This window comes from Condylostylus longicornis, unplaced genomic scaffold, assembly GCF_029603195.1.
Source record: "Condylostylus longicornis isolate FDR11 unplaced genomic scaffold, ASM2960319v2 ptg000107l, whole genome shotgun sequence".
Lineage (NCBI taxonomy): Eukaryota > Metazoa > Arthropoda > Insecta > Diptera > Dolichopodidae > Condylostylus > Condylostylus longicornis.
Genome location: NW_026578075.1, coordinates 4,903,482 through 4,924,567, shown reverse-complemented (window position 1 = coordinate 4,924,567; position 21,086 = coordinate 4,903,482). Strand labels below are relative to the sequence as shown.

Here is a 21,086-nt window from a genome sequence, read left to right as displayed (position 1 = left end):
TTATTTTTTTTTTAATTTTACTGACTTTTGGTCATAAAAATAAAAAAAAAATAATATCACAAATATACCAAAAAATTGGCACAATCAATTGTGTCCCTTCAGTACAGAAGAAAATGAGTAGAAAAAAAATTTATTACCTCTGTTTCTGTATCAGTTGGCAAATTTGGTGGCAAAGGTAGTAACTTTACTTCCTGCCTCCTCATTTCACGAGCCTTTTTAAATTCTTCACCTTCCGTTTGACTATCAGCATCGTCATCATCTTAAAATTTTGCAATCATTAAGTAAAATTATTAAGAAATTTTCTAATACATTAGTACCTAACATTCCTTCACTGGAATCATAAAAGTCGATGTCACTGTCATCACTTTCATTATTATATCTTTGTTTACCTATCCAATCGGTTGCCAATTGTAAAGTTTGCGCGATGGGTGATCCCTCATCGGGATCATCAAAAGATTCCGATTCCTCATCTGATTCATCGGAACTGGATAAATCTGATTCTGATTCATCACTATCGCTGACAAAGTTACGATCAGTCCATTCATTTTCATCCATTATATTGCCTAAGGATGGTTCACCATCAGACATTGCATCAGCATTTTCGAATTCTATTCGTTCTGGTGTTTGACCTCGATCTAGTAAATCTAATTGAGCAACAGCTTCCGGACGACCGCGTCTTAAATCATCTTTGTCGATATTTGTAGTATCGGCTAATGGTTTCTAAAAATGATAAACAATAGCAACATATAAATAATTAAATTAATTTGAATATATTTTTTCAATTATACCTTTGGTTTAGATTTTTTAACAACAGGCCGAACAGCTTTAGCCGGCAATTTGAAATGTTGTGTGCAATAGAATCGACCATCAGGATCATCACGATCAAAAGCATAAGCTCCTAATCGTAAATTCGTGTGGCAGTGATGGCATTTTAGGCAGGATCTATGTAACGTAAGACCTTCTGTTGTTACTTTTTCCATTAAGTACACTGTTTGTTTGCAGAAATGGCACTTTTCTGATGTTGTTTGCTTACTGAACACTAAAGCTACTTTTGAATTCTTAAAAAAAAATAAATAAGTTAAACTTTTATACTTGAATCTATTTTAGCAAAAATTACAGATTTTGCAACAGGTTGTGATTGTTTTTCATCGGATGAATCTTCTTTTTTGCCAAATTGACCTGCAATTGATGCAACTTTGTTTTTACCACGCTGACCAATTTCCAGTAAAGAGCCATCTTTTAATTGCTTATCTAGATTTTTTAACGTTTCATCAATTTCTTTAAATTTTTCATCAGTTTCCTCTTCTCCTTCATTTGGTGGTTTTGACATCTTATTCTGACGATCCAAAAATTGTTCCTTACTCCATTTTGGTACTTTTTCTCTTGACTTCCCTGTTGTTTCAGTTTTTTTAGATTGTTGCATTTTTTTCTCAATTTCACGTATTTGCCAATCACTACTATCAATTTTTCCAATAGCACGCAATAAATCTTTAGGCTTTTTTTCTGTAACTCCTGAACCTTTTGATGTTATTTGTTGTTCCATTGATTTAATACGATCACTAAAATTAATATCGTTGCCGCCTCGAGGAAAGCTTGATTGAATTCCACGTTCTCTATCCTAATTTTTAAACGGCAATAAATAAATTAAATTAATTTAATTTTCCTAAAGTAATTTTAAGTTAATAAATATTAATTCAACACTTGATAGTGATCAAGGAAATGAAATTAATTTTTTAAAGTATACATTGTAAGTTAAAAAATATAAACTCAAATAACATAAGAATTAATGTATTTTATGAATTTTATGAATCTTGTGAATTAAAAGATATTCTTTCCTTATATATTAAGGCTATACTAATTGTTATAATCATCAATGCACTCCATTGATTTAAACTTGTTATAGAAGCCTTTTTCTATCATAAATGGTTAGCGATGTTGAAAGATGCAAAACAAATATTGTAAACTTATATCAAAACTTAATTAGTAAAATAGCATTTCCAAGCATATTAGCTTAGAATTGTAATTTATGGCAATATTCAAAAAAGTTTGCACTCTAATGAATTAATTCGCAAAAAAAATATTCACAAATAGAACAATATCAAAAAGGAAAAACTGAAATTATTTGTTAATATGACATCGTAAAACAGAAATCCACTGAAGATAACTTTTAGAAAGTAAAAACTCCAAAAACTAACTGACAATAGCATCAGGGCAATACATTCGTATTACCCCCAGAACATAATTCAAAATATTCTGACGGATAAAATTTATGATTTAAACATTCTATAATCCCAACGGTAGCAATAAGTTACAAAAAGAAAAGGTTAAATTTCCTGAAAAACATTGTGAAAGAAACATAGTGGAATAATTAGATTTTCGAAAGCATTTGCAACTACAGACAGCAGGTCCTAAAAGCTGTACATACATGCTTTATGTTTTAAAATTTGTTAATAGCTTTATCAAAAATCTTGATTGGTCATTTTGTTAAAAAAATTAAAAAAAATCACACAGTCAATTAAAACAACAAACATGAAAATAAAAACACAGGACAATTAAAATTAGTCGAAACAAATTGCAGGGGTTATTCTTTTTGCACGAATTTTGTTTTTTTTTCTTATTTTTTTTTTGTGATTTTTCTTACAGGATACAATAACTTTTTTTCAAGTTCTTTAACACGTTCATTAAATTCTGGTGCATTTTGACGATACATATAAATTGAATAATCTTCAAATGGTCTTTGTTCTAGACCTTCTCTTAAAAGCTGACCGGCTTGAAGCATATGAAGACTTTTGTAAAAATTTAAATTTTGCTGGTAACGCTGTTGTTTTCGTTTTGATTGACGTTCAAGTCGATTTGCTTCAATATCTTTAAGTCTCTCTTGTCTTTCTTCCTAAATTTTCGATTAACAACATTTAACCAATTATTTATGTCAGAAGAAACAAAAATAAATAATATTTTGTTTTTAAATAAAATAATGATTTAAAATAGAAGTATAAAATGAATAAAACATGGAACAATGAATGAAGAAATGAAAATGCGAATGAAAATATTATTATGATGTATTAATGAAAAATAATAAAATATTAAATAAATCAGATTCCTAATAAAGTTCTTATTAAGAACAGTGTTACTTGATAACGTTAGTAAGTTCGATATTAATTGAAATGAAAAATTCGAATAAAAGATTCAATTGGATTTATACTAGCTAATTTAATTTAATACATATCAAGTTTGTAATATTTAATTTTTGTTTACATATAATTTATAACCAACTATTGGCCTATGAAAAAAAAATATTAAGAAACTTCTAAATAACGTTTTCTAACTAAAGTTTTAAGTATTTTGAAAATAATTCAAGGATTTATAAAAATTGTCTTTTATCGGCTTATTATAAAACCAATTGAATTTTGTAATTTATAAATTAAACAAAGTTTATAAATTATAAAGAAATATTAATAGGAAGAAATATGGGTACAAAATTTGTATAATTTCAAAAATTTCTTGTAATAATAACAAATATAATTCTAAAACTCATAATTTTACTAAAATAACTTTAACTAAAACTCAAATATACTTAAATAAAAATTAAAAAAAACAAAAATTTTGTTAGACGAAAACAAAAATATTATTTTTAAAATAATTAATTGATGGTAAGCTTGACGGAGCTGATATTTATTATTTATTTCGTTATCGTATGTTCTCAAAATATTATAAGAATTCCAAAAGAATGTGATTTATGTATAATTATACAAAATATCTAAAAATATTTTTCAAATACTGAAATATTCAACGATACAATAGTATATGAGAAAATATATATAAGAATATTTATATATTACTCGTATTAACTTTCGAATAAGTGTTAGACTTAGAGTTTTTATGTTCGAAAATAAGCAGAAAAACTTTTTACTATTTTAAGAACTTCAAGTTTATTCAGTATTTTAGGAAACTAAGATTTTAGGCTTCTTTGTCTAATATTTTCTTTATTAGGCATAATGCTCTAAAACATTAATTTGGTGGTTGTAAGTATGGCTTATGGTACTGGTACTAAATATGCTTAAAATTAACTCAATTTGTATAAATAAATGAATTAAAAGAAATTCTCAATAAATTAAAAATCAAATTTTTATACGACACCATAAAATTAATTAATCAATTAATTGGTTATTCACAATTATTTAAGATAAGTAAATTTCTTTTCGTTAATTTTTATTTTTTTATTTTCAATTTACCATGGTGACCTGAGTAATATTTAATAATTTTTACTACATGAACCAATAATATTCGATAAACTTACTATATTAGCTGATTTTTCTTGACTTCTTCTTTTTTTAGCACGCCTTGAAGTGTCCATTTGACCTAAATAAACACAAAATGTTAAAAAAGAGTTAGAGAGAAGGCAAAAAAAAAATTGATTAATTGAAAGCAATTATAAATTTATGCATTTAATCTCACCAGGTGAATCACTTCCATACTTCCGTTGTCTTCTTATTTTTTCTTCATCTAATATACTACGCCTATGGACACCTGCTGTTAAATCAATCTCTTGCATAGGTGATTTAGCTTTCTTTGTGTTACGATTTAATAGACGAGAAAAGTCTGCTGCTTGTTGTTTATCTTTAGCAGATTTATCACGTAATTCAAAAACATCCTAAAAATAAAATCATATCATACATACATTCATACATTCATACATATTTTAACTTTATTTTTGTATTCAAAAACAAAATTCTTTGTCATTTAAATTTATATATATGATTCTTACCAATTTAGGATGTTTGACATGTGGTATTTCACCGCGAAATACTTCACATATCTGTTCCAAATAATTTAACCATATTTTTGAATCAATATTCTCTAAATTAATTGAATCTTTTGAGCTCATGACACGAGGTATACTCAAATCAGTTTCTAGTATTTTAAATGCTAATTCATTTGATTCAATTGCTGTTAGATCTTTAATTGAATTTAAATCAATTAAATCCGGACGATATCTGTATAACAAAAAGGGAAATATTAAAACAAGATCAGAATAAAATTAGAAAAATTAAAAATTTGGCAATAATTTTTTGAAAAATATAAAGTAAGGAATTTGAGTAATAAGTGACTAACTTTACGCTATATTAACTCTATTAGCCTATTTCAGGAAAGTAGAACCCCTAAATTCCAAAAAGCTTAATTTACCTGTTAATTAAAGCGCATAAAATTTTTCCGTTGGTGAAACATTCCGATACTTCTGTTATATTTTGCATAAAATCATGAGCATGCAATTGAGCTTTAATCCACCGTAATATAACAGCACTCAATGGTAATGTATCTACAAAAAAATATTCTATTAATTGCAAATATTTTTAAATTTATAATTTAATTTTGTTTTTACCTCCAGTACGTCTCTTTCTTCTCATTGGTGTTTCTGCAGGTACAAATGCGTTTACATCCATATGAGATTGTTCTAAAAGATTCTTATCATCGGTGTCAATTAAATGTTTTACTTGGCAAACAGTTACTATGGATTTATTTAAATTTGGATATCGGGAAGTTGGATCTACCGTATAAGCCCCAATATCACGTTGTAAATTTTCTGGTGTTGTTTGAGCTAAAAGCCTGCAATATACCATGTTATTTTTCTATTAGAATTAATAAAAAATTTAAAAAAAAAATAAGAATTTTTTACCTATATATACTTTCACGTTGTGCTAAAACACCTAATATACTATTTCGTGGATTTGCCCATAATTTAACCATATAAGCTGCATCCATACTTGATAAAAATCCTCTAGCACAACCAGATCCTGTAGGCCAAAAGGGTTCTAATAAACTATCTCCAACGAGACACTGAAGAAGTCTATAATTTTTTCTTACCTGCGAATATTTGAAATTTTATATTAAAGCAACCACAAATAATTTATAATATATATATGTACATAAATTAATTGCAATACTATTAGAAAATAACAAATTAAATCTACACTTACTATAACTCTTGATGATGCTTCTGCCGCAAACATTGATGTAAAATCGAACATTGCAACATCTGGTTTACCATAATGATTCACAGCAAATTCTAAATTTGGCATTTGATATTTTGTTGAAAATTCGGCAGCCTCACGTGCATAATCTAACAATCTTTCTGTATTTACATTCGATGATGCTAATAATTCAGCTGGATCAATGTAATCCTGCATTATAACACCTTTATCAATTAAACTATGTTTTTTTGCAGTCATTACAAAATAATGTGTTTCATCTTTATAATATACTATATTTTCTAAATCTATTCCTGTAGTTTGGTATAATTCTTTAAAAAATGATTGATTAAAAATAAAAGCGACGCCACTTATTTCTTCAGCTCTTGCTTCAGCCTCAGTTTTTTTATTAATAAAATTCGCTGTTATTGCTATTGCTAATTTACCACGAAATTCTTTACGTTTGAAACCTTCTAATGTATTTCGTTTACCATCAGCACCAATTAACACATCAAATTCATAATGTGATACTGCATGATCTTCTGGTGATACATCGGCACGCCAACCTAAACCATCTGATGGTTCAATAATATTTATAAATGAAACACCTTCATGTATTTCAACACCAAGTAATAAAGCTACTTTTAATAGTATACATTGTAATTGTCTAATTGATATATGATCTATGGAACCGGCACAAAATTTTCCATAAAATTTTTTCGCACCCAAATTCCTTAAATCAGTAATAACGAAAGGCCACAAATGAACTACATTATTACGTGATATTCGATCTCTTTTTTCTACAACAACAACTTTAGCTCCCATTAATTGAGCTTCAATAGCTGTACGTAAACCACATGGACCAGCTCCTATTACAAGTACTCTTGATCCATTACATGCAGTTCCTTTACAATATACCCTATGTTGTGCTCTTGTATCAAATTTTTTCCATAGAGCTTGAGCTTTCCAACTTCGTATTTTTGATTTTAATTTTGGATAAAAATCATTTAACGGACCTGGCCTTAAATTTAATGAATCACAAATATTACGATAAAGACCCAAAATTTGTCTCATTGTTGTCGCCCCACAAAAGAGATCAAACATTTCTGCGACCATTGATGCTGTCTCATCCAACATCATTTGTTGCTGTTGCTTTATGTGATGTGTTGATTTACTCATTTCTAAAATAGATAATAACAATAAAAAAAAACGAATTATTTATTTGACAATATAAAATTTAAAATTAAAAACATTTAAAATTCAAATTTGATTAATTTGATGACATTTTTTTGGAAGAATTAAGCTTGAATTTCTGTGAAAGAAACCCTAAAAATTAAATTATTAAATGTTTTACAAAATCTATAAGTATTAAGTGTACGTACAGTTTTTAGACTATCTTAGATAAATCTTATTATGAATGACTTTAATCAATGAATTTTATCTTACAATTTAAGTAAAGCCTAATAATTCTTATATCAACAAAATTATTTGCATGTGATTAGGTTGCAAATTTTAAAAATTTGATTTAATTTGGAAGCACATGTGAATATTTCCTTGTATGAAGGAAAAATTTAGTTGATTTCTGTGTGAATATGTAAAAACATTAATATTCTCACTTATATTTCCGTTCATTTTCATACTAAACATTTTAAAATAAATTCTTACACTTTTCACCCTCTGTATAACAATTACAAAAAATACATGTAGGTATATATAAATTTGTATATGAATATCATATTTACGGAAACAAATAAATATCATGATTTCCTACACACCAAGGAATGAAATGTTGACGGCACATTTTTGAGTAATTTTTTAATTAAAAGATAGGAAACTAAATTAAATTAGAAACGAAAGCTATTCAAATTGAATGAAAAATAACCCTATGCGAATACACACATATTTTCTTTTTTTAAATTTTTTATTTCAATTTATCAACACTATCTCTGTATACATGTACATCGCAAGTACGAGTACACAAATTTTAATGAGCCCTGTACAATTTATTATATTGAATATATTATTGTATGTATAACATTTTTACATTATTTTTTTTTTTGGAGCCTATTTACTTTGTGTGTAATAAATTTTGGAGATGATGTGATAATTACTGATTTCCAAAATTTGCAACAATTTATTTTTTAATTAGTGAGGTTTAATTTTTATTTCGTATAATTTTGCACTACATTCGAAGTGAAAGATTATCTCGTTCTAAAATTGGTGCAATATCAAATCAGCAATATATTTTAAAATTATTTGACACTTGATTGCAGACTACTTTCGTGCGCTTTCAATTACAGCGCGAAATTTAGAGCGATCCATTCCACACATCCATCGAATAATTTTACAAACACGTGTAAATATTTTATTGAGAATTTAATAAAAAAGTTTTCTTTATTAATTTCGATATATGTATATTATTTATAAAAATTTATTTACATACGTACATAAATTAAAATCTATACTTTTTTTTTAAAAAAATTGGCATAAAAAAAATTAAAATTTACCTGTAGGTGCAAAATTTTTTTAAAAAATATTTCAATAAACCCAGGGAATTTGAAAAAAAAAAAATCCAAGCATTTACTTGAAAAAAAAATTTTGAAATTTATTTTCAAAATATTTATAATATTTTGGTATTGAAACTTGTTATACTCATTACTTTTGCTATATTCTGTGTACTAAAATCTTAAATTTATTTTTTAATGAAGATACACACTTATATATATTTTATATGTACAAATATGAACTCAAAAACAGTGGTGCATACGAGTCGTTTTATGAGAATAAAAATATCCCCTGTTTTTAACCTTTAAAGATTTTATTTTTTTTACTATTTTATTCAATCGACTTTGTACATAAGTACAATTTATTATAAAAATATTTGTTACTGTTTTAATTTTGACAACATAGCCGTCTTCATTGTTTTGAAACATAAGGTTCTGGACTTTGCTTCTGTTTTAACATTTATATACTTTATGATTAAAATGAAAATCATGAATATTTCTGTACCCAAATTATGTATATGCTGGATGATGGCCTAATTATATGCGGATTCTAAAGCTAATGAGTAATGATCTAGCAGAACATCCCTGTATGATAACTACATGAGATAAATTTGCGTTAATATCGACATTATTAGCAGGCATATGTTTCGTTTATAAAATTCCTACAAGTGTGTATGTATATATTTTCTAAAAATATTTACTTATGTCATAATATAAATAGAAAAAAAAAACAAATTAAATGTTAATTGCACTATATAATTTTTTTTTTCTTCGATTTAATTGAAATGTCCAACCTACACAATCTATTATTTGATTTAATTTTAATAAAAAATTGTTGTATTTTATATTAAATATATAAAAAATGTTTTTTTATATATGTATTTGGTTTTATTTAGCTTTTACAATTTTATACTGATTACCAAAAATGTTATTATTCCTTTATAGAATTTCACAAAAATTTATTTATTGTCAAATCCTATAGCAATAGTTTCTATTAGTATGTCACTCATATTGTCAAATTACTTACTATTCGATCTTTAGTATAGAATCGATTTTGATTTTTTCCTTTCGCAAAAACTAGAAAATTATTGAAACTTAAATGTATAATTGGCTTAATTATATGTAACTATATATTTACACAAAAAAAAATTTAATTAATTTGTAATTAAATGAATACGCGTCTGTATTTAATTATGATTAAGATGAATTTAAGAACATTGAACTAGTTTATCAATCTTTATAATCTAATAAAATATTCTCAATATTGTACTTCTGAATTAAGAATGTCAAAATTAATATCGATTTCGGAGATCAGACATAATATGGCTAACTTCGATTTTTAAACTAAAACAATATCGAAACGAAAATATTTTATATTTTTGTTAACTTACAAATTACAATATGAAAATTCTCAATTTGTCTGTAAGTACATTTCTTCATTACTCAGAAATTGTTCCAATAACCTCAAAATTTTCTTAATTTAAAAAAAAAACATACTTTAATACATTTGAATGATATTTAATTTAATTAGAAAAACTTTAAAACTATTAAACTACTTAAAAACATCATCATTAAATGGGGACAATATCGGTTTCATTTTCATGTTTTTTACTTTTTTTATTTTATGAATTAAAATTAAATTGTAACAGATTTGAAATAAATTGATTGAAACTTTTTTAAGAGTCAATTTAATTTTTTGTTTTTTATAAATCGGCCATTTTTGGTATATATATAAAAATTCTTTAGAATAATTTATAAATAATCGTAAATGAAGTCACAAACACAAGTGCTGGTTAAGAGCACCAGCACTCGAATTTATTTAAAATAAAATTTGTTTATGTGAAAGTCTTAAGTGCTCAGAAATTAATTGAATAACATTTAAAATGTTTGAAAGTGAATAAAAAAAAAAAATTTTATAAAAAATTTTTAATAAAAATCTAATTTTAATTATACAAAATTAATTTCACGGAATTTTCCTGTTTGAGTTCTTCTTCAGAATATTCATATTTTTTTATTGAATGCTTTTAGACGTCATCAACTCCAACTCTTTTTGTGCAATATTAATTTTTAGCACTTTTCGAAAACAATTTGAAAATAAAATATTTATTAGTTTCACTCAGTTCCTTCGTTCGTGCAAATAAAAAATTATAGCAGCTTAAAAAATACCATTTTTTGATTATTTATTGTGACGAAATCACAAACACTTTTTAGATTTTTCAAACACAGGAAGGTAGCGCGGCATGCTTCACGAAATTCGTTACTTAATCCGGTCGATTACAACCTTTATGATAACGTATATGATTAAAGTAACTTTAACTGTAATGTAGTAGATTCTGATAAAAAACAGTTTTTTAATTTGTTCAAGCAAAAAGTACTTCTTCACAAACCATTGGTTTGATCCAACTTTATTTTAAAATCAAAATTAACATGCAATGCTATTAAAAATAATTAAAAACGAACAAAATTTTTTAATACAAAATTGGCAATCAAACATAATACTTTATTTGCATCAATATATACAAATGCACATACATACTAAGCATAATATATGCATATATTCTGAAACACAGATTAATTTTCATTCACAATTAAGAATTGTCAGGTGTTAAATGTTTACATTCATGCTGCATAAGTAATCCATCATAAATACTTTTATTTTTCTTCATCTCATATGTATGATTTTGTTTGATTCGTCACTTTGTCGCCCACTTAAATATGATCGAAATAACCAAAAAATACCAATGTGTATTCCTAATAATATTTATGTAGGATATTAATGTTTTCATTACTCATAAAATTTTTAATTTTGAAATAAAATAGCGATTAAAAAATATTAATGACAGAACTAGAACAACATTACAAAAGAAAACATCAAATTTTATTTTTCAAATTTTGATTTTTTTTTTCTTTTCTTCTGGTGACAAATTAAAATAAATTATTAACTATTAATGTGGGATAGGTAATGTTATGCATATATCAAACATAGTATGTGTATATATAGTTCATACCATACATATTTGTAATACATTAATATCAAACATTAAATAGGCATAAGATAATGCTCTTTTAGTTCACAATATGTTTTTGTATGTAGACAATTTATAAAAAGTGAATTATTTTAAATGAAATTTTCGCAAATATTGTAAATATAAGTATGTATGTATTTATGTACAATGTAAGTATATTTTATTTCAAATTGTCTGAGAATGAAATGGAAATTATTTTATATCATTTTCAAGTACATATATTTACATATATGTATGTATGTACGTAAAATTTTGAAAATTTTTTTTTGGTTTTACTTTATTTAAATTCTAAAGTTTTTCAATTAAAATAGAAAAAGCTTTTTTTTTTTTGGTATGTCGAAATTATTTTTTTTTCTCATTTTTTCATTCATTCATCACAACACCTCCAAATTTTAAGAAAGAAGTGAACGAAAATCGACTGAAATGAGGCGCAATAATGTTGACAAATAAATTACATTTGATTTGAAGAAAATTATTATTTCAGTTCTTTTTCACAATAACAATTAATTCCAATTCATTTAATTCATAGTTTTACAGGATGAACAATATGATTTTAAAGTTTTCAATTAATAGTCATACAGACATAGGTGGATCTTGCAATGAAATTCATTGTTTCATTTATGAAATGTCATTTTTTTGGCTATATGATTAACACGGAATTAAGAACTTAGTTTAAGGAAATTAGGTAGAATTATGTCTGCATTTGCTCTTCTTCACGTAACTTAGTTTAAGGAAATTAGGTAGAATTATGTCTGCATTTGCTCTTCTTCACGTTTATTTTTAATTTTAATATTAAAATTTCATTTTTTATCGAATTAAGTCACAAGAATTTATTTAAAATACTGATTTATGTCAAAAAATACTAAAAAAATAAGAAAACTCACTGTTAATATTAATGACAATTTGATGCGGCAATATTTCAAAATAAAACTACAAGATGCCGTTCCGACACTTGAACAGAATTAAGAACCCTTGATTAGAATTGTATTTTGTTATACAAATTGTATTTTGTTATACAAATTAGACACAATAAAGTTTATTCAAAATGAAAATTTTAACAAAAAAAAACACATTTTAAATAAATAATCATATATTTTTTTGGCAAATTGTTATTTTACAAGAGTTTGACATTTAATAATTTAATTTTTATTTTTTTAGTATTTAAAATAGTTTTTCTTAATTTATTTGTTTTCTGCTTTTTTTCTTTGTTTTTACAAAATTAAGAATGAAAATTAAAATATTGTCGTTGACATTATTAAAATTATAAATATTAAAATAAAAAAAAAAAACTTTTCAACATTTAATCGTTAATCTGACATCTTTAAAATAAACAATTCACTAAACCAGTTCCGTATAATTATTTAATCATGTACATTAAATTTTTCGATGCTATCATTAGAATATTTTAATTGAAATTTATTAGAACGTAGTTTGTTATTGTTAAGAAAAATTAAGCACTTGTTGCATGCACTTTTTTTTGTATAAATTATGAAATAAAATTATAAAGAGTGTTCCGCAAATGCTTTTGTAAAAAAACGTTCTCTACAATTATCAAAACTGCCTATTATATAGGTGTAATTATTAAAATAGTAATTTTGCTTATATAATTTAAAATAAAGAGGTTATACATAACCCAATTACAATGCATAGCGCCCATTTTGTTTTTCGAGTTTTCTTATTATAAAAAGTAAACTGTTTTACTTAAATAATTATTTAGTATATCCAAATTTTATTTCATTTCAATAATCGTTTCTATTTTATCATTTTCATTTTGCTTATATGCATAAACAGTCGGCGGTAAGTAGTTAGGCGGCAGTCGAACTGATAACAGAGCTGTTCTTCTACGTTTCCTGGCTAGAAATGAGATTTTTAATTTCTATGTTATATCGTACGTATATACATATAAGTACGAGTATATGTATGTATGTTCAGCATAACATTAGAATAAAACATTAGATGAGTCAAAATTTGATGAGTCTTTTCATATCTTGTAATAACAAGATATGAAAAGACTCATCAAATTTTGACATTTTTTTGAAAAAGATTAAAAAATATTTTATTAAATAAGTTATTTAAATTTTAATTTCTATTTTATTTTAAATTTCAAAATTGACAATTGTTGACTTTGAACTTGATTTTTTAATAAAATGTTATATAGTGATTATTGATTTAATACGAATGACATTTAAGAAAGTGTCATAAAAAAATTTTAATTGACATTTTGATATTTGGCCAAAATTATTATGTTTTCTTTGTTTTGTACTTATTTTTTGCATTTTTTTTATTATTATATAGTCAGGTGAAATTTGCTACTTGTTTTTATATTGTCTATAGACAAATATATTATCAGGACACATTTTTTGCGAACATACGGCAAATATGTTATCAGGAGCAATTTTTTTGCTAACATAGGGCAAATATGTTAACAGGAGCAAATTTTTTGTCAACCCAGTCCAAATATGTTATCACGAGTAAATTTTTTGACAAAACGGTAAAGTTGTAAACTAAAAACGATAGCCTACTTTTTTTAGTTTTTATACAAAAATCGAATTTGCAAGTTAAATTATTTCGTAATATTTATGTATGTAGAATAAAATAAAAGAAATGTTAAATATGTAATGTTGACACAAAAGTCTATTTGGGCATCTTATACATATTATGTATTTGTATGCATATGGAAATGGAGTCACTACTCCTCTTATTGGAAAGAAGCATGATTTATATTATTTTTAGTGTTTTTTTTAATTTAACAGTTCCCTACACAAACTGGTGCTGCTTTCAGTTATAGCTAAATAAAATTAAATGATTTTTGCCTATATGTATGCAATTTTTCGCAAATTAACTATATATATAAAAAATTTTAACACTGATTGAATTTTGAAATTTAAGTCACCATTAAACATATTCATAAATTTTTCATTTATTTTTAAAAAGTGTTCTTGCGTCAGCATCGAACTTAAAATTTCGTGTAATTTTAAATCTATTGGCAATATTGCTCTTAATTTGAAGAGCAAATTATGAAGTAATACTTGATCAAAGGCAAACAAAATATGAAATTCATAAATGTTTAAATATTTCATTAACAAAATCTTATTTGTTTTTATTTTTTATTAAATTTTTTGTTTAATTTTTCACATATTATGTAAATATGTATGTATGTATGTATTCAATTCCTAGGCAATGAACAATAAAATACAAAAAAAAACCAAAATTCTTTCAAGTTATTTAGAGAAGAACACAACGTTTTTTTTTTTGTCTGTTATTTTTACAAATTTTCAGTTTTCCTATCTTGTGGTGAGATAAAATTTTTGCAAAACAAAAAACAAAAACAATGAAAAGCAAGATTGAAGATGAAAAATTTTCTATTTTGGTAAATTTTTGGTAAATTCACAAAACAGAGAGAGAAAAAATTCAAAAACGTGTCTATTTTTCAAATAAAAATAATTTATCATAATGTTTGTTTGTTTGTTCTTTATTCAAAATTATTTAATTATGAAATTATTTTAATTTGAAAGGCGCCAAAAAAAACAAATATCATTAAAAAGTTTACCTAAATTTACAACAGATGTCCCATGAATTCATGATTTATTAAGATTTAAAAGAAAAACTCATACCTCAAATTTTACATTGGAAATGAACGAAAAATAAAAATTGTTAAATTTTAAAATAAACAATTTTATGTGAAAAGTGTGAAAAATCAATGCATAGGTATGCAATAAAATATTTTATGGATGAATAAAGAAAACAAAGATTTTGCCGTATTCAAATTTAATGCTTTCCTTCTACTTTCTAATTTTTATGAGAAGTACTTATGTATAAACAACAAGAACAAAACATATAACAATAAAAAAAAGTAAATATGTGTGTACTTTTGGAAAGCCTGTACGCATTTAAATTAAGAGAAATATTATATATTATTTATAGTTTCTTATAAACAAGATATATATGTATTACTTAAAGTTAAGCTGCTATTAGGTAATCCTATATAGCTTTGCACCCTGTCAAAATTTTGCTGCAAATTTTTTAAATTGACGGCGATTTTGGCTCGTTTCACATCGTTAATAATTATAGTTTAAAACTGAGCGATCGTGATCTATGAAGACAGCTATATTATAAGATGAGTTACAAAAAATTTTCAATACCATAGGGTAAACACTGATAATGTTATTGCGTCATTCTTATTTCAACAGAGTACCTTTTGTAATTTTCACAATTTTAATTAGAAACAAATATATTTTTGACCTTTAATAATTTTACATTTTAAATACTTGTTTTTTTTTAATTGAATTCAAATAAAATAACTAAATATTTTTTTGCCATAATATTTTCATTAATTTCTAATGTAGAAAAAAGGCAAATAAAAATAGATGCCGCAAAATATTTCTGGTCAATTTCCGTTGCATTGCGGTACAACAAACACAAATAAAAAATATAGACTTTTTTTTAATTAACCAATTTATCATATGTAATTGTGTTGTAAAACTTAAAAAAAATTAAATAGGACGTTAATTAATAAGTCAAAAAAAAAAAAAAGAAAACAAAAACAACGAACCCTAAACTTTTTACATGTAATCTTCATTAAATAATTTTTTTTTTCTATCCCATCATTCGTCAATTTGTTTTAGCATAAAAAACGCGGCATACACGCATCAAATAAACTATATGAATATCAACTACATCGACATGATATTTTGATTACTTAGCATAATCTTTTATGTGTCCAACATAAGAATATTATTAGACCTTTTTTAATTAAACTATTCAATGAAAATTTAGGTCAGAAATAAGAAAAAACAAAAACTAATAGAACTTTTTACATGTTCACTAGAAATTTGTGTGCCAGCAGCTTAAATGCGTCTACGTGTGTATGTATATTTTAAAATAATTTATTTTAATAACTCTCAAAAATGATTATCTATTTCACTTGTCATTCTCTTATCATGTTTTTAAGTTTTTTAAGCGGTTTTAAAGTAAATGTGCATTAAATAAGCATTTTTTTAAACACAATGTAAAATTTTATATAAATTTTTATCTACGCACATGATAGCATATGACATCAATACTCAGCATATGGGCTATTTACATTAGAATGGTTGCACATCCATACATACCTGTACCTAGAACTTGTAGAATATATCATTATCATAGAATAAAATTATGTTAGATTTTATACATTAAAATTAATTTTCTCCTTTATAACTCCACAATTATTGGAGAGATCAAAAATTTAATTCAATTTAACCAAATTGTTGAGAAAAGAAAACAAATATTTTTAAAAGAATTTTAAACACTTTGGCTTTTATTTAAAAATTATTGCAATTTTTACAACATTTTCAAAAAAAAAAAAAATTTGTTAAATCTCCATTAATTTTCAACGATCATACACTGATACAAAAAACATTCTACACAAACTTTCTACAAACATTGTCAAAAATCATTTTTGAATTTTCATCTCTTTAAAGTTGATTGTTAATCTCTTATATACGCAAATTCTCATAATAAAATATTAATGAGAATTTTTTAAGTAGTTGTCAAATTAATCTACTGTATATTTTTAACATAAAGACGCTCCACATTTTATGCTTTTACTTAATTGCCACTTGCACATCTTGCAAATGACATGTAATATTTTTTTCTTTTTTACTGTACATGCACACATACAATATACATATGTATATAAAATTTTAAATATTATTTTAAGTTCTCTTTGCTAAGATAGCGAGTAAGGAAAAGTCAAAAGGCTCCGAAGCGAGGATTAACGAAATTTTGTAACAAGATTAGCGGTTTTGTAGAATTTTCTAACAACAATTAAATTTGTCAACAGAAAAATTTCATCACGTGGTAAATCAAAAATTTTGTATAAATCTACAAATCAAAAATTCTATTTCACTCTACCGGAAAAATATTGGTGTGGTGGTAGTGTTGTAGGTAATGTGGTTGTGCACAGTCTTGGCTACTCATGAGTAGTTTGAACATATAAATGAAACATGTGATTTTTGTATAATAACATCTTTCAAAAGATAAAAATGAAAGTTTAACATCAGACGATTTTGAACATTCCTGTAATTCAACATCGATTATTGTTCTAGAAAATAAAAAAATAAATTTAGAAAATAATTTTGAAAAATTGTACAAAATTAAGTTTCGTGACACAAAGTGCACATACCACAATAAAAATGAAACATACTTCCATTATCATATAATTCATATCACACGATCTACATCATGCAAACATTGCTCATTGTTGAAAATAAAATTTCAAACATGATTTTTTTAATAATCAAATAACATTACTCAGATCTGAGTGTTGCCACAAATTTTGCGGGCTGATACTTTTTGAACTAACTCATCAAATCTATTTTTTTTTTTTAAATTTCTTATATAGAATTTAAAAGTAATTTTAAACAAAAATTTCCATAATTAAATAAAAACTAATATTAAAAATATTTAAACGTTAAAGCCAAAATGATTGTTAATTCAAAATGATTGATTATTAAATCCATCATGCTTTTTTGACATTACAAATTACTAACATTAATACAGAGCGACAGACAGTGATGCAATGGAAAAAGTGTGAACTCATACTTAAATATTTGAAAATCATTAATTTTTTTTGTATCTAAAGTTCTAAGCTGAATGAAATTTACTTAAACAAAAAATAAACTTTAAAATAAAAAGACGACAAAGAATATTATATTAAAAATATTCTTTTTTTTTTTTTAATTAATAAATTTAAATTATTAACATGAAAAAAAAAGCATACAACAATTAAAAAAACACTCCTTAAAAGGCTAGTAAAAAGTACTTTTTTTTATCATTTACAAAATTACACCATCAACTGTAAATATAAGTACATACACACATATATATGCACATACATATGCACATACATACATAGTTATTATTTTTCAAATATTATTAAATACTTTGCTGTTAAATGTTATATTTGATACTATTAAATGTGTATGTAGTAATTTTGATCTGTCAGAATGTTAGACGACGACCCTGAAATAATGGTGTGTACATAATAATTATTAAAGCATTCTAAATTTCAATTTAAAACTTAACCTTTAATATTCGTCACGTTTTTCTTTTTTCTTTTATTGAATCTTACGAAATTTTTTTTGTGTAACATGTAAAGTAATTTTTGAAATTGATTAAAAATGACATAAAAAATATAATGCAAAATTAATTTCGAAATTTAAAATTGATTTGAATAAAATTAGATTGGATTGGACAACATAAGAAGGTGAACTAGCTGATAAGATCACGCAAGCTAAAACACTTTCGTTAGAACACTAGCCTGCATACAACAATTTACAATTTAACGTAAAAAGCATTATATTCTAATGAAAGTCACGAAAAGCTACAGATATGTCAGCCGATTTCCACAAATCCCTCTAGTATCTCACAAAAAATGCTTCACCGTTTCATGTTCTTTATAGCAATCAGAGGATACTACAGTGGGTGTGTGAGTAGGCTGATTGTCATTGGCACTCTCCCTTTCTTTGCAACTAAAGATTTCTTAATATGTCAAATGCAACTCAAAATATGCATTTTTCTAATTTATTGAAGTTCACAGAAAATAATTCTAAACTTTAATATTTATAACCTTAAATATTTTATTTATATTTAATTCAAATAAGATTTACATTATGAGAATCATTTGTAAACACTTGCTAATCTTAAAGTATATATAAAGTATTTATACGTGTGTGTAAGGTATTTTAGATTAACAACTTTATTTCGTTTTGTCTTAAATTCTTTTGTTCTTTTGCAAAAAAAAAAAAAAAACAAAAGGTGTTTATATTATTTTTAGAACGAAAATCTTTTTTTAAAACTTTACAACAGGGTCTCAAGAATTACAAAAACAGGCTTTTTATGTTTTAAATTTTATGAATGGGTCATGTGTATGTATATACAAGTACATTTAGTCTGTCAAAAATCCGGATTTACTGATTAATCTCTATGTAATTAGGGTTATGTTAAGAGCCTTAAGCCACATTAAAAGTATGATTACATAAGCTTTCAACTTTTACTCTTTTTTACCCACTTTTTGTGTAAGCCATTTTTTTATGTTTTTTAAATTATAATTATACATCTATGAAAAATCATTAGAAAATTCAAATTGTACACATATACATATGTACATATGTAAATATAAAGATCATAGTTTTGTGTTTGCGGGATTGATTTTCATAATTTTTGTTTTCAAAAAACATATGTATGTAGTTGCATAAACAATTAAAACTTCATATATTTATTTTTTGTAAAACTCGGATAATTTTTAAGCAGCACATAATGTAATTTAGTGCGAAGGCAACGAAAGGCACATTACATACTTCTGGAAATTAGTAGAATATTACCTTAAGGGAAAGAGTAAGATTGTGGAATTGTGTACCAATTACCTTCATCATCACACTTGAGCTCAGTAAAGTAGTGAGTTATGAAAACTTTATTCTATAATTATTGGAAACCAATATTGTCTATTATCAAATTTTGAAATTACGATAATAAAAATTGTAAAAAATATAACGGGATTGAATTATTCAAAATTGAAAAACCATTGAAAAATATTTCCCATTCAATTAAAAAAGGCAATACTGCAAAAGGCATTTTTAAATATTAGCAATAAAATCATTTTTTTTTCTCCGTTTTGCTTTTGCATTAAAATATTGTCGATCCCCTAATACTATATAAAATTATATTGTTTGATTCATTTGAATTTTTTTCAATTCTAATGAAGCGTAAACTTTCATAAAATTTATATTCTAAATAAACGTTTTAAAGCAACACCACCACCGCCAACAATATTTTACTTCTATTTCTATTTATGCCTCTAGTCTATACCTAAATTTGTAAATTACTAAATCGATTACAATTATTATAAAGTTCTAATGGGGGAAAGAATACACACACAATATATTATAAAAATACACATGAGACGACAATATAATAGAAAAGCGTAAATGATAAATAATTTTCCTGTTTCTTTCACAAAAATGGAAAGGTTAATAAAATAAACCGCTAAAAATGCAAAATAACTTGATGTGAATTTTAAAAATTATTTTATACAGATATTCTTAATATATACACATACATATGTATTATACAATTAATTTAATAGATAAGGCTGTCATATACTTATATGTACATACTTGGTATTATACTTATGTGAATAAGTAACCATATCTTAAATGTTTAGGTAAAATTAAATTACGACGTGCAAAAATTATATTGTATTTTAACTATTTCTTTACCTTATTTTTTTTAATGTCTACAATTCTATCATTGACTTAATGTAATTTACGTAAATTTTATTCAAATGTAGAATGATACGAGTACAATCATATAAGAAAATCAAGTTACTCATTTGAGAATATTTTATATGCGTAGAACATGTAAAATTATTGCTGTTTTGTATTTCACCATAATCAACCACCATAAAAAATTTCACTACCATAATGTACATATACTCGTATGTGCGTAATTCATCATAATATTTGAACAAATTCCAGTAAAATTTTCGAATCAGAAATATTTTCTTTAGATTTAATAATACAACCAAAATAATGCAAAAGTATTTCTTT

At 24.7% G+C, this 21,086-nt stretch overlaps 1 protein-coding gene across 11 annotated transcripts in view; it reads right to left on the bottom strand.

The window, feature by feature from the left end:
* Positions 1 to 21,086, bottom strand: part of LOC129614258 (F-actin-monooxygenase Mical) — a 113,514-nt gene that overhangs the window by 26,012 nt on the left and 66,416 nt on the right. For 10 of the 11 annotated variants that reach the window (XR_008697370.1, XM_055528763.1, XM_055528765.1 and 7 more), the window contains 12 exons: positions 5,976 to 7,147; positions 5,675 to 5,862; positions 5,381 to 5,604; positions 5,185 to 5,317; positions 4,766 to 4,994; positions 4,456 to 4,651; positions 4,298 to 4,359; positions 2,642 to 2,890; positions 1,118 to 1,618; positions 789 to 1,058; positions 318 to 720; positions 138 to 259 (listed from right to left, as the gene is read on the bottom strand). Coding sequence is in view for 10 of the 11 variants with exons in the window: in XM_055528763.1 (XP_055384738.1) it covers positions 138 to 259; positions 318 to 720; positions 789 to 1,058; positions 1,118 to 1,618; positions 2,642 to 2,890; positions 4,298 to 4,359; positions 4,456 to 4,651; positions 4,766 to 4,994; positions 5,185 to 5,317; positions 5,381 to 5,604; positions 5,675 to 5,862; positions 5,976 to 7,145 (3,747 nt within the window). In the remaining variant the exon portion in view is untranslated. The remainder of the gene's footprint in view (positions 1 to 137; positions 260 to 317; positions 721 to 788; positions 1,059 to 1,117; positions 1,619 to 2,641; positions 2,891 to 4,297; positions 4,360 to 4,455; positions 4,652 to 4,765; positions 4,995 to 5,184; positions 5,318 to 5,380; positions 5,605 to 5,674; positions 5,863 to 5,975; positions 7,148 to 21,086) is intronic. The other variant, XM_055528762.1, reaches the window with a different exon arrangement.